Source organism: Culex pipiens, chromosome 2 (assembly GCF_016801865.2).
Source record: "Culex pipiens pallens isolate TS chromosome 2, TS_CPP_V2, whole genome shotgun sequence".
NCBI lineage: Eukaryota > Metazoa > Arthropoda > Insecta > Diptera > Culicidae > Culex > Culex pipiens.
Window position 1 is genome coordinate 136,084,138 of NC_068938.1, and position 24,727 is coordinate 136,108,864.

Genomic DNA, 24,727 nt, shown 5'->3' on the forward strand with positions numbered 1-24,727 from the left:
TGTTTAGGAGGTCATTTTGAGCAACTTTTGTTCTACGAAAAACTTTACTTCTCTTGTTTTATGTTTTTCTTGTTTCATTTTTAGTATTTTAATTTGCATTTATCTTGTTTAGTTTATGTTTGTTTTTGGTAGTATTTGGCCTACTCTACCACCTCCTATCATTACATTTTGCCTATCTTATTTTTTCATGTTTTTACAGTAACTTTTTCAATTTTTTGCATGTTTTCCACATTTTCTGCTATAAAATGAAACCATTATCATTTAAATTGTAAATAAATGCGTAGAGGCATAGTCTGGGGCACTAGAAAAATTACTGCATACTTCTTTTTACTTAAAATATAGAAAATGTTAGTAAAAAACACAGCCAAAGTTGACCCATAAAAAAAATACATTTTTAAAAACATTGGCAAAGTCACATAAAACAAGTCAAACTTCCAACCCTAAAATTTTCCAAAATTTTAAAAGTTCTTCTTTCTAATGCTTTTTTAAGATCAAAAATCGGTTGAAAAATTGATTTTTGGCGATTTTTTAAATCGAAGCCCGTCTAGAGGCGGGGTTGGGTTGTAGAGGGTTAAAAGCTAATTTTGTGCATTATTGACTTTACAAAAAAAAAATACTTCGGGTTTTTTTTATTCAATTTTTAGAATTTGTAGGAAGATCGTTAAGGAGCCATTACACTACCGCAAACAAACAAAAAAACTCGCACTTTTTCGTGTTTGACAGTTTGCCAAACTCGCAAACATGGCGAAATGTATGCAGGCTAACGTTTGTACAAACAAATCCAGGCAAACTGTCAAAAAGTGTGAGTTTGTTTGCCGTTGTGTAATATCTGCTTTACTCTCAGTTTTTTTTTATTTTAAGGTTATTGACTTTGTTTTTTTTTATAATTTTGTTGATTTAAAATTTTCAAATTTAAAAAGAATTGAGTTTAAAAAATTTTAATTTTTGAATTTGTGTTTTTTTATTCCTAGATTTTTTAACCTTGTTGATCTAAATTTTAGAATTTTTAAAATTTCAGAATTTTTTTATTGCAAAATTTTAGCATTATAGTTTTTGTGTATATTTTTTTTTTAATTTCAAAGCATAAGAATTTTTCCCTGGGCCTTGTAAAATCAAGGGGCATGATTTGATCCTAGTGCATTAGTTAAAATTTGGGTATACATTCTTTTTTATAAGCACTATGGACACCACTTCATGCTACGAGAACTCGCTTTGTCGCAGCCCCAGGGCTTAAGCGTTGACCGATAAGCTGTCTTCGTGAACTAGGTAGTTCTCCGATAGTGAAAATATCACAATTGCACAAGACACCGCTGCTTCTGTGACTTTTTCACTATCACAATGTGGGATTTAGGTTGGGACTTCAGGATAGTACAATTGATTTGTTGCTTAGCATAAGCATTTAAAATAAATCTGTATGCTTTCCAAATCTATTTGATGATAAATTTAGTTGCAATTGTAAAGTTAGAGTAATGCTGTCAATAAACTTTGATTGGTGTAGAATACTAGGCATTCTTTTATGTCAAATTGTCCATAGAGTCTCGATCAATCAATAATGTAATGATATCGGACAAAATTCGTTGATCTGTTGAACTAACGGTTTTCGGATTATGGTTGTATTGACCATTGTTGCGAATCGAGGAACTACGGATCTTTTGACGTAAATGGTCATTTCTTTGTAAAATCGCGATTCTATCCTATTTGTATATCAGTTCACAATTTTTTATTGTTTTTTGATAGAAGTAGTACTACAACAGTTAAAGGAGCGTTTAGTTTTGAACATTAGGTTTAGAGGATTTTAGATTAAAATTTAGATTTTCAATCCAAAGTAGTTAGCATATGAATATTTGGACTTAAATGAATAATTGAATAAGTTGGACTTATGAATAACACACAACTGTGCATTTATTCTAGAGTCAGATCCATACAGCGTCAGTGTTTATTTGGTCGAAGTGTACTAATTCATTGGCAGATCTGATTCTAGTTGTAATGTACGACAAGACTACTGACGGACGTGACAGGACGAGGGCCCAGTTTAGAGGTTTCGACATCAACGATGTGCGGCTGGACCACCCTCCCAAAAAAAAAAAAAAAAAAAAAAAAAAAAATTTCAAAGCATAAGAATTTTTGGATTGCCGTGTTTTGTTTTATTTTTGAATATGATTTTGTTTTATTTTAAAATTATTTTTTTTATTGCTGTTTTTTAATTTTTATCTATTTTTTAGTTTTAGAGATTTCCAATTTTTTGAGTTTTAGGTTTTTCTGGAATATTTTTTTTTGAAATTTTTTATGCTGAAATTGTTTAATTATTGAATTTTTAAATATCAAGAATGTTTTTTTTTTAACTTTTGTACTTTGTTCTTTTTGCTTTTTTTTAGTTTCCGAAAGTCAAAAATTTAAAATGTTTGAAATTTTGTACTATTTTATTACGCTCCATACAAAACTTTTCAAATTTGTATGGAAATTTTGTTACGGGGGTTCCAAAAATATTTTTTTTTTTCGTTGCGTTAGACAAGAACGCTCCCTTAGAGGGTTTTAAATTTAGAATTTTAGAATATTTTTTTTGTTGTAATTTTGTATATTTAAACTTTAGTTCATTGATGTTTTTTTTATTTTTGATTGTTCAGATTCTAGAAATTATAAGAAATCTAGAGTTTTTTTTTGTAATTTAGATTTTTTTGTTAGAATCTTGAATTTTAGGAATCTTAGAATTGAAGATATTTTCAATTGTTATTAATTTTTTGAATATTTATTTTTTTAATATAGAATCTTATTTATTTTTTATATCGAGTTTCAGTTTTTTTTTATTCTGGAAGCCTAAAATGTTAAAAAAAATTTATTTATAAAACTTTATTTTTCGTATTTAGTTTTTAGTACCTTCAGTTTTTTTTTAATTTCTCGGATCAAAATATGCTGACCTCATGACCGAAATAATCCGAAACTGATTTGACTTTTCTGCCACTTAAGGAGTGAGTTCCGGTGAATCCGGGGTCTTGAAATGTCTTCTAGGACTTAATTTTGGTTCATTCTGTAATATTGGAGATATATTGTTCTGAAAATCTTTTAGATTTTGGGGACTTTTTTCAAAACATGCCCAACGTTTAGTCTCAATAAATGTTTTCAAAACTTTATCTAAATTAATTTTAAAATGATGTGGTAAATATAATGTTTTTTTTGCAGATCTTAAATTGGTTTTTGGCGATTTTCAGAGCGAAATTTGTTAAAAAACGGAGTGGGTTGCTAAGGGTTGAGTGCGCAAATTGTAACGGCAACCGTACGTCGAATTTCAGTGACTGTAATGTATTTTGAGTAACAGGAAAAGCCCAAACTAAAACAGTGCCCTTGTCTGAGTTTTTGCTTTTGCCTGTACAAGGTAGAATAATTCCTGACTCTCGGTGAGCTGATGACGAAGTACGTCTAGACAGTAGACACCCCAGATAGGGAGACGGCTGAAAACAGCTGGCAACCTCGTTATAAAACTGGTAAAACTTCTAAACGTTGCTGGGCCTGGTGTAAAATGCTTTTGCAGCGATTCCAATTCTAGCTTCTCAGAATTTGCTAAATCCGATTCCAGGAAAAGTACCCGACTCCGACTCCACATTCCTGTTTGAAACCATAATTCTAACGGATTTTCGCTTTCAGCTTTGGTCGACGTGAGCCACCCGGAGGACACCAATGAGCCACCGATCGACATTTTCGCTGTTGGGTTCCAGGAAATTGTAGATCTTAATGCGTCGAACATCGTAGCTGCGAGGTGGGCGTTGACTTGAACTTTCCAGTAAAGCAGCTATTCTAACAAAATTTCCCATTCCCCAGTTCCGACAACGCCAAAGCATGGGCCGAAGAGCTGCAGAAGGTCATCAGCCGGGACGAAGAGTACGTCCTGCTAACCTACCAGCAGCTAGTCGGTGTCTGTCTGTACATCTACATCCGACCGAGGCACGCCGCGTACATCCGGGACGTGGCCATTGATTGTGTCAAGACGGGTCTGGGCGGCGCTACTGGGAACAAGGGTGCGGCGGCGATCCGGTTCGTGATCAACGGGACGTCAATCTGCTTTGTGTGCGCTCACTTTGCTGCCGGGCAGTCCCAGGTGGTGGAACGGAACGCGGATTACGCGGAGATTACGAGGAAGATTGCTTTCCCGATGGGACGATCGCTCAAGTCGCACGATTACATTTTCTGGTGCGGGGACTTTAACTACCGAATCGACATGGACAAGGAAGAGTTGAAGGAGTTGCTGAAGCAGGGGGACATTGAGTCGGTGCTGCAGTACGACCAGCTGAGGATCCAGCAGAACACTGGCAGTGTGTTCAACGACTTCTTCGAGGGGGAAATTTCATTCCCGCCTACGTACAAGTACGACTTGTTCAGCGATGATTACGACACGAGCGAAAAGGCTCGAGCACCGGCTTGGACGGATCGGGTGTTGTGGCGACGGCGCAAGCAAAGTCCGGACGCGGACAAGCAACCCAACTGGAATCCGGGCCGGCTCGTGCACTACGGTCGGGCGGAGCTCAAGCAGAGTGACCATCGGCCGGTGATTGCCATCATCGACGTTGAAATCTGTAAAATTGACCAACAACGAAGGACGCAGGTGTTTGGCGACGTGATCCGAGACCTCGGACCCCCGGACGGAACGATCCTCATCCAAGCGGCGAATCCTTCTGCTGAGTCCGGTGATGAGGACGAAGGTAGCATCTACGACGAGAACCTAATGAGTGCACTCATTCAGGAGCTCACCCAAATCGGTGAAGTCACGCTGGTTCGCTTCGTCGGCGACACCATGTGGGTTACCTTCCGCGACGGACAATCCGCCCTCACCGCCGCCCAAAAGCAGTCCGTGCAAGTGTGCGGCGTTAATCTTACAATTAAACTCAAAACCGAAAACTGGATCCAAACAGTAGAGAAGGAAATCCTCCTCTGCACCCCAAACACGGTCAGCTTCTGCGACAGCCAAGTCGGCGACTACAACAGTCTCGGCATTCCGGAGGTCCCATCCCGACCGAAAAGTCCCCCCGCGCTCAACCAACCTCCGCTGCGACCCGCCCCACCCGGCAGACCTCCACTCCCAAAGTCCCCGCAAGCATCGCCCAAACATCAACAAATGCAGCACCATCATCCGAAGGCCGGCGTAATCAGCTTGGGTGCCGAGGTGCTGATGGCCTCCAAGTTGCACCAGAAGCCGGCCGTTCCGCCGCAGCCGCTTGTGCCGCCCCAGTCGGCGTCCAAAACGACGCCCCCCATCGAGGAGTACGCCAGTTCTAGTCCCATCCTGGGCTCGCCCGCTCACGGATCTTCGGGCGTGTCTTCTCCCCAGCAGCAGCAGGATACGGGAGCGATCTACGAGGAGATTAATGATGATATTGTGAGTATGATTGAAAATCTATCAAAGCGGTCAGATTTTATTTGTTTTTAAACTTGTTTTCTAGAGTTATATTTGATTTGGTGGCTAATTTTGCTCAGGCGCGGATGGCAATTTTGCTAAATAAAATAATTGAGAGAGAAGGAATCACTTTTAAGTTATAAAGAAAAATAATATTAGGAATTATTATTTTTTTAATGGATACATTCAATTTTTAAACTTGGAATCATATTATTTCCCGAAGATATAAACATTAGGATGTAATAAAAAGGATTATTGGGACATGTTCCGGTGGGCGTACCGTTACTGCCACCCTAATCTAGTCCGTCCCATATGTAGAAACAGCAAACCGAGAAAAACGCAAAACAAATTTATCCCGCTCATAAGGCTAAGTGTTAGGATTTCGCGAAAAAGTGAAATTTGCTACAGTTTTCTGGAATAAACTACAAAATTTTATTGGTTTTTCTGATAGTTCACATGATTTTGAATTTGAACCAAATTGCATCATTAACTCAAAATTGATGAAATTACATATGGGACGGACTCGATTTGTGCGGCAGTGTACTCATATTATAAGGTTGTTACGTCGCTTCTGTTTCGTACTCATATCCCAAATATGAGCTTGATTGGACGTAACATTTTAGACCCATAGACCAAACTTTTTTTTTCTAAATTTAAATTCTTAGGGAAAAACCTAAAAAGATCAAAACATTAAAAATTGATTGCTACAATTACAATATCAAAGTCCCAGAAATTGTCAAAAAAATGATTTTTATACATAGTTTTGTCAATTCAAAAATTTTAAAATTATTTTTTTATATTCAAAAATTTCGAAATTTCTAAAATTAAAATTTAGGGAATTTCTCCGCGCCATTTCATCCGATTTTAGCTGTCTTAGACGCAAAAGAAAGATGATTAGTTTGGCTATTTAAAAAAATAGTACGAAGTTTCAAAAATCTAGCTTGACATATGAAAAGGTCGTATGAAAACTTAAAATGCTGTTTTGAAGGTCTCGGGACCAAAGAGCCTGTGTCTGAAATATTTTTATCGGATTCCTCGGAAAATTTCACATAACATATCAAATAATGGTGAAGTTATGTTTTCGATACTCTGAGATACGATTTTTTGAAAATAAAAACTGAGTTTTTCGACGCGCCACGCGCAAAAATGGGAAAATGACGAAAACGGCAAAGAACGCTAGATTTTTGAAACTTCGTACTATTTTTCTTAAATAGCCAAACTAATCATCTTTCTTTTGCGTCTAAGACAGCTAAAATCGGATAAAATGGCGCGGAGATATGATTTTTTGAAAAAAGTGGTTTTTGAGAAAATCGACGAAAATTGCCATTTTTCGGAACACCCAACACGGCGTAGGTCACCCTAATGGCCAAACAAAAAAAAAATACGGGTCTAATTATTTTGGCCAAGGAACCCCCACAAAAATTTTGAGCCCGAACGGAGAACTTTTTTTCGAATCATGCTGTTTTCGTGGGGAATTGCTGCAAAGGGATTTCAGGTCAGAACGCGTTTGACGCACGTACAAGTTAGTTTATTATTATTGTTATTGTTTAAATTGCGTGCTCTGGTTTTTGTTTATTAAAGGTCAAACATTAAAACGTGTTTTTCTCGGAACGTCGAATTGGCGGGTTTGACAAGATAGCACGACGACGTCGAATTCTTAAATTCCTCATTTCGACGTTAACATTTCAAAAGGCATCATGTACATTTTGACACTTTCTGGGTTATTGCATATTCTGAAAGTACTCCTAATAAGCTACCTCTCCACCAAAAATGAGCAAAAGTTACTCCAGTAAAGTCTGTTTAATAATGATTTTAAATAAAGTAACATAAACAAAATCTCTGCCATCGGCAGTCCCTGTTTATATAGCCCTGACAACCTGTCAAACAAAAGACTACATAAACCTCGTGACGAAAAAAAAGCATCATGAACAAAGCACCATGTACATTCGGCGAAGAAAAACGAATCATAACAAAGCGTCCCCCTCAATGACAGCAGGGCGACATAGACGTTGGTGATTTCAAAAAAAGTTATGTTTGTTTTTCACAAATAAAATTACGGAAATAATGTTTTATTGAATTTGGATGATCAAGTATCAATAAAAGCAACGTTTTTCATCGTTTTTTATCATTAGAACATCTTATTTTGCTTTTATATTAAAATGGGAATTGAAAATGGATGCTCAACATTCAAATGCGTTTTTCTCAAAACGCATGGTTTGTACATGATGCTTTTTGAAATGTTGGCGTCGATTTCTGGACCTTTAAAAACTGCAGAGTTCTTAAATTCTGAACGTTTAAAAAAATGGAAAACTGTAGAAGTCTTAAATTCTTGTAATTTTTATCACTATATAAGATTACAGAAAATCTGATAGCTTTGGATCATTTTTGGAGTCATATTCACGTGGTGATTATTGCATTCGATCGTAATTCTCGACTCACGATCGAGATTTCTCGAATAACAAAATTAAAAAAGGTCTAAATCAATTTGTTTTTAAAATTTCAAAAATTTCTCATAATTTCAAAATTTAATAACTAACAATTTTTTTCTTAAATTACAAAAAAATCAAAAAATTTAAAAATTAAAAAAAAAACAGAAAATTTAAAATTCAAAAATTTTTAAAATAAGAAAAAAAATTATAAAAAAAATTAAAAAAATATAATGAAAAGATGTAAAAAATCTTCTTTCGTCTTTAATTTTTTTTTTGAATCATTAAAAGTTTAATTAAACATTTTTTTTAGAAAATTTTAAATGTCTTTTTTTTTAGTTTTTGAAAATGTTGAAATTTTTTAATTTTTTGATATTTTTAAAACTTTTGAAAGTTAAAAAAAATGTTTTTTTTAAATTGTTTGAAATTAAAAATAAATTAATTTAGATTTTTTAATTTTGACGTAGATTTTTTCAAATATTCCGTTTAAATAGAAAAATATTCAAAAATTGTATTACAAATTACGATCTTAATTTCTCGATCCACGATCGAGATTCCTCAACAGTAAAATTACGATCGTAATTTCTCGATGGTAAGTCGTAATTTTTCGATGGTAAATTGTAATCTTGCTAAGAGAAATCTCGATCGTGAGTCGAGAAACTACGATCGAATGCAATAATCCACGAAAAACTTTTCACGACCGCGCACCCCGATCAAAATAAATCCCATGGCTAATAAGACTTAAAAAAAAAAACTCCGGATTTATTATATCTAGAGCAAATTTTCAAAACAAGTCATGGGTTTCCTTTGCAGATAGGACCTTTTGAAAATTTAATCTAGATATAAAGGGAAATGTCAAAAATCTTTCTCGAGGATTTTTAGTTTTGTAAATGGTAATAGGATGGTAGAACGACGAAGTTGACTTCATAGCTGTCGGCCACCATAGGGACGTGGCGTTACATCGTGCTGCCATCTGGTTTTTTTAAGTGCAAGAGTGGAAAAGTGCTGAGTCATCGTCTAAAAATAGACGGCGTCCTATCTCGCCCAGCAAAATTAAGTCGATAAAGTAGTCGGTTTCGATGAGAAAAAGTGGAAAACGTGGTCTAAAAATAGCGACGCCATCCCCCTATTGCTAGTACCAACCACTAGTGTCTTCCTTTTTATCTACAAGGACTTCGCTGCCCTGGGCGACGGCACCGGATACCCATATTTACACTTAGAATTTTAGAGCGCCCGCCGCGGGATTCGAACCAGCAACCTCTGTATTGTGAGTCCAGTGCGCGGTCTGATTGATCCACACGGGCGGGACGATAGAATGGTATTTGAAAAGATCGCCGGGTAACCGATCTTTGCTGGCGGCCCTGTTGTTCTGCTCCCTCTTCACCGTTTCCAGATAAACTGCTGTTACCTATTTAAAACCTCGCATTTAAAACCTTCTTTAGCTTCGCGTAGATCGCTTCCTTTTCGGCAGCAGATGATGTACGTTAAAATTGTGATAATTGAAGAAACGGTCTTCAATCCTCAATCCACATATCCAGACGTGGATCGACCCAAACAACTTGCAGCAGATGTGCAAAGAACGTTTTTTTAGTATTTTTTTTTAGATTTTGCTTAAAATTATCTTCTTTTCCAAACTTTTAGGCCGTTCCCGAGCCCCGCGGCCCTCCACCTCCGCCACCGCGCTGCGACGTGTACGATCTGGACGTGGTGGCCACCAGCAACAACAAACCCGCTCCTCCTCCCACCACCACAACAACGAAATCATCTCCTCCCGGCGGCGGAAACAGCGGTGGCAGCTCGGGTGCAGGTTCACCCCAGGGCGGCGGCGTATCAGCGGGTGGTCCGCCCAAAACCAATCCTCCTCCGTTGCCGGTTCGCCGCGGCGTTCCTCCCCCGATACCAAATCGAAGCGCCGGCGCTCCGCCGCTGCCAGCCCGACCGAACCAGTAAGCGAGACACGTTGTGCTGTTATTCTCTCGGTATCTATATTGCAAATTACAATAGAAGGTAAAACGTATATCAAACGAAGAGAATCTTTACCAGTAGAAACAAGTTAGAGGACTCTAATCGTAAAAACAGAAACAATTATTAGCGCGAGCAGAACTAAGCTATACAACACTATCCTAATCAAACACACAAAAAAAAACTCAAACTCACTGTGAAATTGTGCATGTTACATGTTGAATTAAGAAGGCATTGCATAACAAAAACAAACTAAACATTCCACTATTCTCAGAAAAACAATTCGTTGGCCGCTTCAATCATTGTGTATATTTATTTAAATTATTGGCCAATTTCAAGAGAAAACAAAGCGCGTTCGCTGTTTCAATTGTAAAAAGTAGTTTTAGGCAAGCAAAATTCCTTACATCAAGATGTATAATTGAAGTAATTAAAAGTTTACCGTCGTTGTTGTATTGTGAATTAATAAAAACGCAAAACTGTAATTGTTAACCGAATTGTTTCCTTTCTTTTCTTTGTTCGCATACGACGCGCATGGAATGTGACATTCAGTATCTCGAATTAAATGAAAAAACAAAAACAAGACATGATACAATAGCTATTACCGCGTAATAAGCAATGTTTTTACTGCTCGTGTATGGAAAATATTTACATTTAAACGAAACAAACAGAAAAAAAAAGTTATAGTGAAACAAACAAAACACAGAAAAAAGGGTACTGCTGCAATAGAGGAAATAATCTAAACAAGAAAGTTGATCAATTTAATCATGAATTATATTATATAGAGCAAGAGCAAAAAACCAATAAATATTAGACAAAAAAATAATAATCTCAAAACTGTTTTATTCACAATCAACTTCCTCCTCCATCACGATACACTCCTCCTCAACAACCTCCATCGTTCCATGCACATCCCGCAGATGCTCCTTCAGCGCGGCAGCGCGTCCATAAACGGCGCCACAAATGCCACACCCGTGACTTGCTTTACCACCGCCGCTTCCATGATGAACCTGCTCCACGTGTTTCCGCGCCTGATAGAGTGAACCAAAGGGGCGACCACACTCACCGCAGGGAAAGGGCTTGGTGTGGGTTTTCCGGTGGCCGTGCAGGGAAACGGCCGTTTTGAACGCCTTCGGGCAAAGTGGACACTGGTAGGGACGGGCGTCCGAGTGCGTTTTCAGGTGGTGGTTGTAGACGGACGGGATTTTGAAGCTGTGAATGGTGAAAAAAATCTTTTAAAATATTGAATCCATAATATTTTTTTTTTAATTTTAATTATTTTTGTTTATATTTATAAGGGAACCAAATATGAAAACAGATGAGGGGATAAAAAATATGTTTTTTTCCAAAAACTTTTTCTATCTAGGTTTAAGTGCAACCAGCTAAAAACAATTTGAAGTGCATTCTCCTGAGTTTATAATCATTTTTAATGCGTTTTAGTTTATGGGTTACATACATGTAAATCGGCAAAAATGTCTGAAGTTGATATGGCATTGAAATATACATTTTAATCTATAAACAAAACAATTTTGAAAACATTGGGTTGTATCATTGCCGAGAGATAGCTATTTTAAGCTAGCAGTTTCAAAAAACGGGTGCCACGATATCTCAACACTGTTTTGACCAAATCGGCTCAAAATTTTGGTGAAGACTCGTTTAACCGATCCCGTGTGCATGACGAAGGCCGATTTTCAAAAAAAAAATTTTTTTTGTTTTTCATATAAAAAATCGTCAGTTTTCGATTTTTGTAATTTTTTAAAAAGCTAAATTTATAAATCGGGCTTCGTCATGCACACGGGATATGTCTTGAGAGTCTTCACCCCAAATTTCAGCCAATTTGGTCCATCCCATCTCGAGATATCGTGGCACCCGTAAATCAACTCAGTGTTTAGAGAAAAGCGCTCACAAAGTTTGACAGTCCGCTTTGCGCATGGCAAAACTTTCGTTTCGTTTTCGTTTTACGGAGCAAGGTGGGGGACGCGGCCTCAAGTCAATCCAAGTCCGGTTTCTTCGCAATTCGCAATTTTCAGTGTAAGAACGGGCCTTGACCGATCTTATGCACCAGGTTCCCGACGAACACGCACTGCCCTTACACCTACATCTCACCCTTGCTCTGAGTCAGTACGAGCAGCACGCTAGAACACGCTTTGAGTGTTCGTGCCAGGCATGCACACCTTCTTTTCCGGTTACGCATTTTAACTCGGCCGGGGGTGGTACATTACGTAGGGTTTGATGTAAGTATAAGCGCCTAACCATTTATAGTGTGCCTATCAACTTTCATTAAAGCAAAAACTGTTTTATTTTTAGTTTGAATTCAAAAACTAGTTGTTATTTTACTGTGCATTGTTTTTCTCCTGAAGTCTTTCCTAGTGTTGAGTCGTGTTTATATGTTGCTATTTCTTTTGTCGCGGTGTTTTGTTACAATTTTTTGGACCTAAGCATGTTATTCAAAAGTTTACCAAAAGTACAATAGTAATATTTGTTTTAATCATTTAATCATTCCATAAATTGAGTAAGGGCTCAAACCTCACTTGTTTGAAAAAAAGGGTGAAGATTGAAAACAATAGACGGTAAAAGAGAATATATTTTATAAAAATCAAGAATCAATAGTAAGAGAAGGATGAGTGTATTTTAAAGAATAAAAATGAGAAACTGGATGTATTAGATGTAAAATTAGACAATTGTTAATAAAAACAGATACAAAACAAGCTTAGATTATAGTAGATAGATAAAGAATTATTCAAGTAAATAAATTCGCAAAAAAATCAAAAAAGGTTAGGCAAATGATAAATAGACTTGATATTACTAGTACATTTAGGAAAAGTATATTTTTAAGAAAAAACTAAGTTTGTTACAGCAGTATCAATTGGTAAAAAATAGTGGAAAAGCTTTGAGAGATAAGAGAATCAAAAGTTAGTAAAATCAAAATCAAATGATGAATATGAAATAGAAGAATCAGTGAAGAAGTGAGAATCAGTAGAGCAAAATAAAAATAAGAGATAGGTGGTAGCTGAGAATGAAGAGAAGAGAAACCCCGTTGTGCGATGTTTCAGGTACATCCACAGCAGTTGACTCAACATACTGCGAATCAAAACAATACCGTCTACAATCACAAATGACATCCCTTTCCCACATTGTCGCGCCCCTTTCTTTTAGCCGTCTCGACTCTGACCCGCGGTGGTCAAAGGTTTACGATCCGTTTCCACAGGCCACCAGCTAGGTCATCATGAAAACCAAGCCAACGTGGAGGTAAGAAAATAGGACACTCGCAAGGAACCAGAGCTATACTGTTCTGATCAAGATAATTCGGATGATCTAACAGAACTACGGATGTAGTTAGTTACGCTCCTTCCAGGATGTTCCTTACGTGGACGTCAACCGAAGAGCACGCAACAAGGTCAGTGCCATTGCATGCTCTTAGGTATCAATCCTTAGCCTGCAAGTCAATCCAAGTCCGGTTTCTTGTGGAAAAAAGGGTAGTGGCCGAACTAGTATTGCATACAAAATGAACACCACCGGAAGATATAGTGGATCGGGAGGGGGAAGGTGAAAGAAAATTAGTGTAGGTGTGAGTAGTAAGAACTTGGATTGATTGATCGGTTACGTTTATCTAAATTTAAAACCTAATAAAGGAACTCTAAAGTAGTTATTCAAACAAAAAGGCCTGGAAGAAAATACAAAGAAACTCTATTATTCATTCTAACTCTAAATGGAATCAAAAAATCGCACTGGAAAACGAAAGATGAAATAACTTGTTTATGGAATACAAATCTTGATGTTGAAACCTCTAAACGGGGTCCCCGTCTTGTCACGTCCGTCAGTAGTATTGTCGTACATTACACCTAGAAGCATTTCTGCCAAAACCTTAACTAAACTATCTGAAATAACATTAATCTTAAATCCCCATAATTTTTAGTAACAAAGCTAAACATTCCTTTATCTTGCCTTTATTCCTGACTTGCCGCTTCCAAAACCAATAAACATAAATGAACAGTTCATATTTTATAAGTTAAACAGGCGTCGTGAATGAGAAAATAGACATCCATTTCGTGCCTTCCATTTCATTAGGGCACACAACTCATGTAAACAAGAGTGTAACTCTCTCACACCTTATGAAAACTATCATTTAAGTGAAAGGGACACACTCCTGCTCACAAAACCCATGCGCCCTTTTGAAATGTTAGGCTACATTTGATCGTCAAAACTCCGTCAAAACCGTTAGTTCAACAGATTAACGAATTTTGTCCGATATCATTTCATTATTGATTGATCGAGATGCTATGGCAACTTTGACAAATCAGAACAGTACTCAACATAAATGAAAATTAACGATTCTAGCTGTATTACTTGCCCCGCTAACTGTCTAATGTAATTCTGATTATTGTTATCTTTAATCTAATTCCTGATTTACAAAATGTTAAATCTTCAAAGACCCTATTTTAATTTTAATTTGGAATTCGAATGAGAAACTATTTTTTTGAAAACAAAGTCCTAACCTAACTCCCACATTCGATAGGGGAAAAGTCACATATGTAGCGGTTTGTTGTACATTTGTGATATTTCCACTATCGGAGAACCTCTTGGTCTCGACGCCAGCTTAACTCACCAGCAGTCGCGTTAGTATTCATTGTACACACGTTGTAAGGACACTTTAAGAGTGTCCATAATACGCGACTTCCAGATGGTTAAGCCAAAAGACATCGATAAGCCTTGGTGCTACGGCAAAGCGGGTTCACTTCAGCATGGAACGATATCCATTGTGTTAATAAAATGGAAGTTTTAACAGTATTTGGAACAATACAATTAAACCCTCAATTTCATTACCATGACGGATCTATCCATGCCCCTTGACAAAATGAGTACTATAACGATTTATATAATACTCCCCTGGCAAGGCCCAAGGACTTTGCGCATGGCAAAACTTTGAAATTAAATTGTCTCTTACACAGTTAAATCATGAAATATGTTCATGAAACTTTCAGGAGTGATTTAATGTCATCTTTTTGGAGGATTTAATAAATTTTCTGAACTATGAAATTTTGTGATTTTCTACATGTATGTAACCCCTTAATTCAAAAATATTTCGATTTTTTGTAAATTTTCGTTTACAGTCCAAACTTGATTATCCGAAAGTTTTGAAAAAAAAATCACTTCGGATAATCGAGTCACGATTTTTTTTTTGTTCTCATATTTTTGATTGTCGAGACTAAGTATGATCCCTAAACTTACTTTAGCGTAGTTTAGAATATTTAAATCCAAGATGGCGGCCAAAAAGGCGGTGCTGAAATATTGAAACAATGAATTTTGTAATTTAACAATTCAAATTAGACTAAAATGCGGTCGCAGATCTTGATTTTTATGTTGGAAGTATAAGAAAATAAAAAAACGGATTTTTTTTTATTCATGATTCAATTATCTGGAGTTCCATACAAACCTTCGAATAATCGAACTTTGGATAATCGAAACTTCGGATAATCGAGGCTTCAGATAATCTAGTCTGGACAGAATGTTTTTTGAAAACTAATTATTGCAAACCGACTGTTCTGCTGTATACAGTCCAGACTCGATAAACCGAAGCCTCGATTATCTGAAGTTTCGATTATCCGAAGTTCGATTATCCAAAGGTTTGTATGGGACTTCGGATAATCGAATCACGAACAAAAAAAAAACGTTTTTTTATTTTCTTATACTTTCAAAATAAAAATCAAGTTCTGCGACCCCATTTTAGTCAAATTTGAATAGCCAAACTGTCCACGTGGTTTATGGATGGTCCCTAAAACAATTTTCATAAATTTTCGCATTGATGTGTTGAAATGCTGGCTTATTAATTAAATTTTTGTATTTTTGTATTCTTTCGCAAAATAAAAAAAAAACAATAATTCAAAATTTATTTTTGTGTTAAATTATGTTTATTTTACTTGACAGAATTTTTATCTATTTGATTTGTTGAAGATTTTTTTAAAAATGATTTAAAACCTTTTTATTTATCTTTAATTTTGAATTGTTTGTTTTTTATTTGTTCTTTTTTTATTTTTATTTTTTTGCCTTTCTTACAAAGAAAGGTTTAAGGTTTGCTTTTGGAAAAACGCTTTTTTCAGAAATCTTAAAAAATCGTGCACGGCGAGGATTCGTCCCAGGAAAAAATCCTATTACTAAATTGAAGGTTTAGATGCGCTCTTTCGATTGAATTTTGGCCCGAAACCCGGAACTCAAAGTCTGATTTTTGAGAGCTCTTTTTCTGAAATACATGAGCGATGTCTGTATCCGCTCTTAAAAATTTGTGTCTTCCATCACTGGAAAACCGCTCGTAGAACCCACAATTTTCATAAGTCAGATCTGTAGCCGTGGGGTCGGAGACGAACATTTTATTTTTCGATTCACAATTTTCGACCAGTAATTGTGATCAAAGCCATTTTTAGAGGTATTTTTTGGACTATTTTACAGATAACACTATCAAATTAAAATAATTCAGTTTCAAACAAAAAGCCATTCGAAAGAGCGAGTTGTGGCGCTTTAACCACGGCAAATAGTGTCCTGGGCATCTGTGGAAATACAATGTCCCATCCCCGAGGGTCCCGGAGCACCAAAACTTCTTAGCATGGTTGCTCCCAACGATTCGTAACTCAAACAAACAGGAACGTGAGCGGGGGATCCCCACGTTTCTTCCTCCCCTGTAGATTCAGAACTGTATTGCTGTTTGAACATTCGTGTTCAAACTCAATCCAATTCAACGAATCATCTTTGCGGTTAACTTTACGCAGTAGGCCTGGCCGCTTTAACGTTTGTGATGTTTCAAAGCAATTTATTGCATTGGGGCACTGCAATTGTTAATAATGACAAGAGGATGCTAGGCGTTAATCAACCTAAGGCATTTTCCAGGATGCCCTCGAAAGACTGGCTGCGCTAGGGTTAGATTAGATTAGATTAGAAACAAAAAGCCATTCGAAAACATGCGCCATAAACTGCTTGGGCCCAAAATTTGAAGCATTTCCAAAATGTATTTCCAGAGATATAGCCATTTTCGTGTTATTTTTACCCTATTTTTTCCTATTAAATTTTTGGATTTATACAAAATCATATACTGAACATCAAATTCGAAGTCCCGGGTCGTTCTCGCTCGAAAGCTCGACAAGTCGTCAAGTCGACAAGTTTACGCTTGCGCGTTTTACGTTGCGCGTGACAGTGTTCTTTCTGGCTTCTCATAATAGATCGACAAAGTGCAATATCGATAGATATTTTTTTAAGTTAATCATAGACATAGTCAATAAAGAATTAGTACCTTTTATTTTTTTTCTAATAATGTCAATCCAATATGTTTTTCTTAATTAAATTTAAATATCATGCGACAAATAATGTACCTCTGAAATTAAAAAAATGGCATTTGAGGTTTAGCCTAAAAAGATTCGAAGCTTTAGGTAAAATTTTCACTGGGTGGTATCATTATGTTTCTGAAAAATTAATTGCACCAATATATTTGTCGGAGTTTCATCATTTTGTAAGAAAGGCTCTATTTCACCTCTGGTGATATTAAATCGGGTTTTTTATCAAGTCTTTGAAAAATTTTCCAATCTTTCAAATTAAAATCTTTGCAAAATATAAAATCAAGCTCAACAATTAAAAGTGCCTAAACACGCATTAAAGCCTCATTTCAAATGTTAGTCTTGAGTTTTAAATTTTGATAATATTTTTATTAGAAAGATCAGAAAACATCACGGCATTTAAAATTAGATCAGTAATTGCTGAGACATCGCCATTTGATTCTAGAGTTTTTTTTATCTGTAAATGTCCAATACAATCCAGACTCTATTATCCGAATATTTTTTCGTTGTGACCCATAAATTACTTTAAAATGATTAAGAATTTTCAATTTCATGATGGCCACCAAAATGGCGGAGATGAAATATTCAACAAAAACGATCAGTAATTTTTAAGGAAATCAACCATTCAAATTAGAAAAAATAACATTTTTTGTGAATTTATCACTTAAAAAAGTGAAAAGTACATTTAAATTCAAATTCGATTTTGCATCTCAAATTAAAGCATTTTTTCAAACTTTTCCAAAAAATCTTTTGAAAAAAAGGCAACGCTGTCAAATATTTATTGCCATTGTTGGGTCATAACTTAAAAACTGTTTTTTTAGATTCCGTAAAACATAACAAAATTAAAAAGTTCAAAAAAGTTTTCAAACAAACCGATTTTTTGTAATTAAATGTGGACAATTTTTTTTTATAAGTTACCCAATTTTCCCAAATTGTCTTTAGGCTATTGAGTACAAACTTATTTTTTATCGAGTTCCTGAGAAAAATTAACTTAGTTTACTATGTTTGGTAAATAATTTCAAATTAATTCAAAACATATTTAATTGAGTTGATAGGCTACCTCATTTTTTTCATTTGTAGCTTAAGCGGTGTATGCACTTCGGAAGAAATCGGTCAAGAAAAATTTCAAATGGGCAGCAACGGCAGCGAAAGCAAGCCAGAGAGTGTGAAGAAAAGCCTCAAGAAAACGCTCCCTCTCCTTTATTCTACTGTTCGTAAAGCTGTTTCTTGACCCCTTTCCTTCCGATCTCCATACTAGCCATTAGGCTGAAAAAACATATTCTAAATACTAACATTATCAACAGACATCAAAAAGCTAAAAAGTGTTTTAATCTGATAGTGCCTGAAATATTTTCGGAAATAAACAGCAAAAAAATGGGCAGGAGCCGGATTGTGCCTTCCGGCTCCATTTTGTGTTCCATCCTTGTCAAGGGGAGTGCTAACCTGCTCTCCTTTCAAAAGACACGATTGTCTGACAGCGCGCCCCGAGTATATATACTTCACCGCGTCAAAAACAGTTCTAGCGATGCATAAGAGAACGGAGCGCGCATGAGCATACAAATGTTACCGGCCCAGGTATCAACCAGGCAGGCAAGGGGTTCATCAATGCCGCTTATTTTTCAACGATCATGCCATGATGAAAATGTATGTTTTTGATTAATTAAAGCATAACAAACATACCTCTTCTTACAGTGCGGACAAACAAACGGACGCGTGTCGTCGTGGGTGCGCCGGTGCACCGCCAAACAGCTGGACACCCGGAATCGCTTTCCACAAACCTCGCAAGAGTAGGGCCGCTCTCCTGAGTGGACACGTTCGTGTTTAACTTTTTCGTAGGGCCGCTTGAACCGCTTCCCGCAGTAACTGCACGGGTATCCTTCGGAGTTATTCTCTGCGGATATCCCGGGATCGGGTTGTTCCGTCTCGAACTCGTTATTTTCATGGCCAGCCATGTGCAGCAGGAAATGTTTGGAATCGCTGAAGGAGCGATTACACGGTTGACAGTGGTTCTCCGATTGGTTCCGGATGTGTACACCGATTTTTTTCGGGTCATGCATTTTCATGTGGAGCTTCAAACTTCTGGCATTTTTCAACAATGTGTGACAAACGGTACACTTGAAGTCATTCCCGGCGTCAATAACTTCATCTTCATCAGAAACCTCCTTAAAGCCAAACACTTTCTCATCGATTCTTGAGCCTTCTACCTCTTCCTCCACTTCTACCATAACCTGCTCCTCCCGGTGATGCACTCGGATGTGGTCCTCCACCGAGTGGAACGTCATGTTGCAGGCGTTACAGTTGTATACAAAGTCACGCTCGTCCACCGCTGACTCGCTGATCAGGTCAGCTTCCTCAACGTACTCGACAGTGTCCCCGTCCAACTCCGGTGGACCATCGTCATCGTTCTGTTCGAAGTAGACTTCTGAAAAGTAGAAAAAGGTTAATCACAGAATATCAACGCAAATCGAGCTCAATTACCCTCCATAGTGAAAATGTCCAGAGTAAATATTGAACGTGGGAAAACAATTCCGTAGCGTTCGTGAAAATCACGAAACAATCCCAGCTCGTTCAAAATCTCTAGCCGATGGTATCGCAACCAACTTCAGCCTTCACTTTGGGAACTGTACACAAGCCACCAAAACAAATTTGTTCCCACTGAGCAGAGCATCTTCAGTATAAACCGAGTCGATGGAGTAGATTGTTGTCTAATAAGAATCGTTATTTTTATCCCCCTCGTATACAGTACAAAACCACCAACCAACAGCATCAGCTTTGTCAACGATCATACCATGTTGAAAACACCGGTTCTCGTCCGATCACCGAAGTTAAGCAACATCGGGCGCGATTAGTACTTAGATGGGTGACCGCTTGGGAACGTCGCGTGTCGTTGGCATCTTTTTTTTTAACTATGTAAAAATGGTACCAAACTTTCCTTAAAATTCATCACATAAATAAAATAATAAATCAAATTAATTCTTTTAGCCTAAATTTTGTGGGGGAGCCAGGTTGTGTCATTGGCTCACTTATACAAATCTTTATACAATTTTGGCAGCTTTCCATACAAAAATGATACGTAAATATTAAAAAAATGTTACATTCGTAGTAATTTTCTAATCAATTTGGAGTCTTCGGCAAAGTTGTGGAGGATTATTCTGAGAAAAAAGGGGCACAGATTTTTGCCGATTTTATAATTATTATTTTTTCCTCATTAAGGTTTTTTTTAAATCCGCATTTTTTTATTCGTTAAAATTTTTTGATATGTTTTAGAGGAAAAAGCCCCACAACTTTGAAGCTCAGAAGCTGAGAAAATTTTCTATAATTTTTGTTTTTGGACTTTCGAAATCGGAAAATTAAGGGAAATATGCCCATTTTAAGCCTAATAAGCGGTCGTGTTTGAATGATGCTGGATAATCTGGATTGTTCCTTGAAATTCACTAAAACCAAGTTCACCAACGAGTAGAGCAACATTTTGTGAACATTTCTGTTTATTTTCACTTTTATTAAAATTTATGCTATTCCTTTTACAAGCATTTAAAAAAAATATTTCAAAAATGCATTCTAATCAGTCGAGTGCATGGCCACGCCCATTTTCCTATTTTCAGCTTAGTTCTTTTTTTATCTTAAGCGCTTCGTTTTTTTTTTATGTCAGCGCTCTTTTGGGTCTGCTAAGTGCTGCCAAAATTGATGAAATTTTAAACGAACACTCACGAAAAGTAGCATTTATAGAGAAAGTTTCCTGGCAGCACTTGCTCACTCCAACAGGCGCTGCACCAGCATGTTGGTGGTGTTGGTGGCCACCCTTTGTTCTTTATTTGCCTTCGCTCCTCGCTCGGTTTTCTTCAGCCTTCGATTGGAATGGGTATTCAAAATTCAAACGTCAGAAGACTTAGCGCGTTTGTTTTTTTGATGGTGCTTGCTAATTATTTACATTTTTCGGGATTATTTTTCAAATGAGTGACTAAGCAATGGTCCTTTTGACATGACATGTTGCCGGTAGTTGGAAGCAATTTTATATCTTAAGCGCTTTGAAATCGTTAGCGCAAGTGAAAAGATATTGATGGCGACTTTCGTTAAGCAGTTAACCTCTGATCTTGCGTGTGGATGTGTGTGCCACCAAAATGATGAGAAATGGTCTCGCAAAATAGAAATTATGATCAAAAGTGCATTAAATTTGATCTTTTTGGCCAGTAAGTGGCATACATTTGCGTGCTTACTCGAGGTGGTGCTAATGCTGGTAAGTTTATAACCTAAATAGTATTTTTGGAGCTTTAATCGAGCATCAAACTCTCCATATGACGAAGATAGGTGTTTGATTAGAAAGGGTATATTTCCCCTAAATCTATGAGTTAAAGAAATTATGAATTTAAGAATTCTGGGGAACACGAAAAAAAGGCGAATAAGACCGATTCTTTGGCTCCTTTTCAAAAAATTCCCAAGTTTTTTTCAGCGTTTTGGCTGTAGTGGCACAATTAAAGAAGAAACCCCCTAATGTTATTACATATACATATTTGAAAAGATAATTGATTTTCCAACATAGAAATGACATGCATAATGAACAATATTATACCTGTGCTTCTCCTGAAATGAAAATGTAGCGTGACGGGACAACATCGTAAAACTGGAATTTTAAAAGGCACACCAAAAAAATCGACACAGTTTTGCCAGGTTGATTTTTTTAAACTTTTGCTCTTCTACACATTTTCACAAATTAAAAAACGAATCTTTTGCTCCTTGAACTGAACGAATTGGTTGAAATTTGAGTTTTTGCCAGCCATTTCTTTTCGTGACGGGACAATGAAAGGAGCAGATTTATGAAAAAACTCCTCTCCCATTCAATGACTTGCAGACCTTATTTGGTCAACATTTTTGGCATTTCAGATAAGAAAACGCATTTAAAGCACATTGCAATTATTAGATCATAATTAAAATGAAATTTTTCATATAAAAAATCACATTGAAAATTTAAAAAAGTGACATTTTGGTGTAGCTTCGCTAAGAATCGGTCATAAGCATTTTGACAGTTTGAACTATTTTGCTAAATAAAAAAAATATTACTCAAGCTTCAGGTAACTTTTTCTCAAAATTCGGAAAGGTAACTTTTTCTCAAATTTCGGCGCCCTTCTCAAACGTTGCACCTGACTTTAAAAATTTATGAGTTTGAGAAATAATTATTTTTTTTTGGTTTGTTTTAAATTTTTTTTTGAATTTTGAGTTTTTTAATTTATTGAATTTTGAAATTTTTGAATTCCCAAATTTTTCGAGTTTGAAATTCAGTTTTTGCCTTCCTCACCTTACTGAGGAAAGGCTATAAAATCACTCGAAATATGAACTTCTCAATTAGACCTCCTAGACCCACCTTCATATATACCTATCGACTCAGAATCAAATTCTGAGCAATTGTCTGTGTGTGTGGTGGGATGTTGATAAAAAAAAATGTCACTCGATTATCTCGAGACTGGCTTAACCGATTTTGTCCGTTTTGGCCTCATTTGATTCGTGTTGGGGTGCCATAAGTCGCTATAAAAAATTATGCAGTTTAGTTAAGTACTTCAAAAGTTATGCTAAAAAAAACGATATGACTAAAGTTCGGAAGATTGTAAAAAGGGTGGTTTTTGTAAGAAAACCCGTCATGTTACACATTTTTTAAGAAAGGTATTTGAAAGACCTTTCCAACGCGTCCAAGACATTGAATATCTGACAACCCTATCAAAAGTGATAATTACTTAGGTGTTATTAATGCACTTTTTGGAGGTCGGATCTCAGATATATTGACGAAAACGTTGTCCGGATCTTGCATGCGACCTATCGTTGGATAGGTAATTAAAAAACCTTTTCAACGAGTACGAGTTGGATTGGAGAGCTGACTACCCTATCATAAGTTGTAAGCTCATAAGTGCCCTGAAATATGAAGATCTGACTATCCAATCTACTGCCCCTGATCGCATAAATGTCCCATATGCATTTTCATCGATTTTGAGTTATTGATGCAGTTTGGTTCAAAATCGCGAGCTCTTTCAGAAAAGCATATAACATCCAGTACTTTGTTCTAAAAATCAGGAGGAAATCCAGTTTTTTCGCGAAAGCTTAACACGTAGCCTTATGTGTGGGACAAACTTGTTTTACGTTTTTCTCAGCTTGCTGTTTTTGCATATGGGACATTTATGCGAACATGGGCAGTCTAGTGGTATGAATAATGAGTCAAATTGATAAAAAACTGAAAAACACCGCCCTTTTGTGTCTATTTTGGATAGCACCCTTTAAATGTGAGGTTGGCACCAACCAGCCTAGGGTGGATTAAGTAACGTTATTTTTTTTTTGATTTATAAAATTTCGTATCTTCAAAAATTTTTACTCTTAATTTTTAAATTTTTGATTTTTTAATTCACAATTCGCAATGTTCAGTGTAATAACGGGCGTTTACTGATCTTATGCATCAGGTTCCCGATGAACAGGCAACGCGTACACCTACATCTCACACTTGCAATTTTTGGTTTTTTAATTCTATGAAAATCAAAAATGAGATAATGTAGAACTTAAAACGTTACTTAATCCACCTTTAGGTGGTCGGTGCCTTCCTCTCATTTATAGTGATTCCAACCCCCCTAAAGTGTCCACATGTTTATGGATCTCCTCTAATAAAAATAAGTGATGAGTAAAAAAACAGACTATCTACAGACTTTTTGTCAAGATTATACAGATACGGCCTTTGAGGAAAATGGCACCCTCTACACGGCTTTTTCGTGGCGATCAGACCCGACCAGTTGAGGTTATGTGAATTCAGACCATTTTTTAAACTGCTTGTAATTTAAGATAGGTAAGTCAGATCTTGAAAATTCTTACTCCACCTAAAAGGTATTCTCATATGCTTTCTGAAAATATATAACATGTGAGGGTTTCATGAAAAAACCACCCTTTTTACCATAATTTTAATTTAATATGAAACTGTTTTTTTAACATAACTTTTTAAATACATGATAAAACTGCATGAATTTAAATAGCAACTTAGGGGACGTTAAGACGGATCGATTAAATCCATGCCGGCCAAAATCGGTTGAGCCTGTGACGAGATATTCCAGTGACATTGATTTGGTACACATGTCTACATACAGCCAAACACACAGACATTTGCTCAGCTGGTGATTCTGAGTCGATATGTACAAATGAAGGTAGGTCTAGGAGGTTTAACTCTCTACAACCCAACCCCGCCTCTAGACGGGCTTCGATTTAAAAAATCGCCAAAAATCCATTTTTCAAACAAATTTTGATCATCAAAAAGCATTGGAAAGAAGAACTTTTAAAATTTTGGAAAATTTTAGAGTTTGAAGTTTGACTTGTTTTATGTGACTTTGCCAATGTTTTAAAAAATGTATTTTTTTTAGGGGTCAACTTTGGCTGTGTTTTTTACTAACATTTTCTATATTTTAAGTAAAAAGAAGTATGCAGTAATTTTTTAGTGCCCCAGACTATGCCTCTACGCATTAATTTACAATTTAAATGATTATGGTTCCATTTCATAGCAGAAAATGTGAAAAAAGTGCAAAATATTGAAAAAGTTACTGTAAAAACATGAAAAAATTAGATAGGCAAAATGTAATGATAGGAGGTGGTAGAGTAGGCCAAGTACTACCAAAAACAAACAT

General features: G+C 36.4%; 2 protein-coding genes and 2 non-coding genes across 4 annotated transcripts in view; 2 read left to right on the plus strand and 2 right to left on the minus strand.

Annotated features, from left to right (window-relative positions):
- LOC120417586 (synaptojanin-1) overlaps positions 1-10,351 on the plus strand; it is a 31,293-nt gene extending 20,942 nt beyond the window's left edge. The window contains exons 5-7 of the mRNA XM_039579697.2: positions 3,640-3,751; positions 3,814-5,365; positions 9,451-10,351. Coding sequence (XP_039435631.1) covers positions 3,640-3,751; positions 3,814-5,365; positions 9,451-9,759 — 1,973 coding nt within the window. The 3' untranslated portion in view covers positions 9,760-10,351. The remainder of the gene's footprint in view (positions 1-3,639; positions 3,752-3,813; positions 5,366-9,450) is intronic.
- Positions 10,352-10,578: 227 nt separating this feature from the next.
- On the minus strand, positions 10,579-19,682 carry LOC120417589 (zinc finger protein 595-like). The gene is made up of 3 exons (XM_039579701.2): positions 19,566-19,682; positions 18,768-19,509; positions 10,579-10,980 (listed from the first exon to the last, which is right to left on the minus strand). The coding sequence occupies exons 1-3, from the start codon at positions 19,570-19,572 to the stop codon at positions 10,611-10,613; spliced, it is 1,119 nt and encodes a 372-aa protein (XP_039435635.1). The 5' UTR covers positions 19,573-19,682; the 3' UTR covers positions 10,579-10,610.
- Positions 18,456-18,552, minus strand: LOC120417600 (U6atac minor spliceosomal RNA). Its single transcript, XR_005605486.1, has one exon. It is a non-coding gene; the product is annotated as a U6atac minor spliceosomal RNA (small nuclear RNA).
- Positions 19,683-19,861: 179 nt separating the features above from the next.
- LOC120417598 (5S ribosomal RNA) lies at positions 19,862-19,980 on the plus strand. Its single transcript, XR_005605484.1, has one exon. It is a non-coding gene; the product is annotated as a 5S ribosomal RNA (ribosomal RNA).
- The last annotated feature ends 4,747 nt before the right edge of the window (positions 19,981-24,727 follow it).

What these genes read in the sequence shown, in the direction of transcription:
- LOC120417589 (XM_039579701.2), bottom strand. An exon ending in TGTCCGCACTGTAAGAAGAG is followed by an intron (nt 10,981 to 18,767) that starts GTATGTTTGTTA and finishes CACCATTCACAG; the next exon opens with CTTCAAAATCCCGTCCGTCT.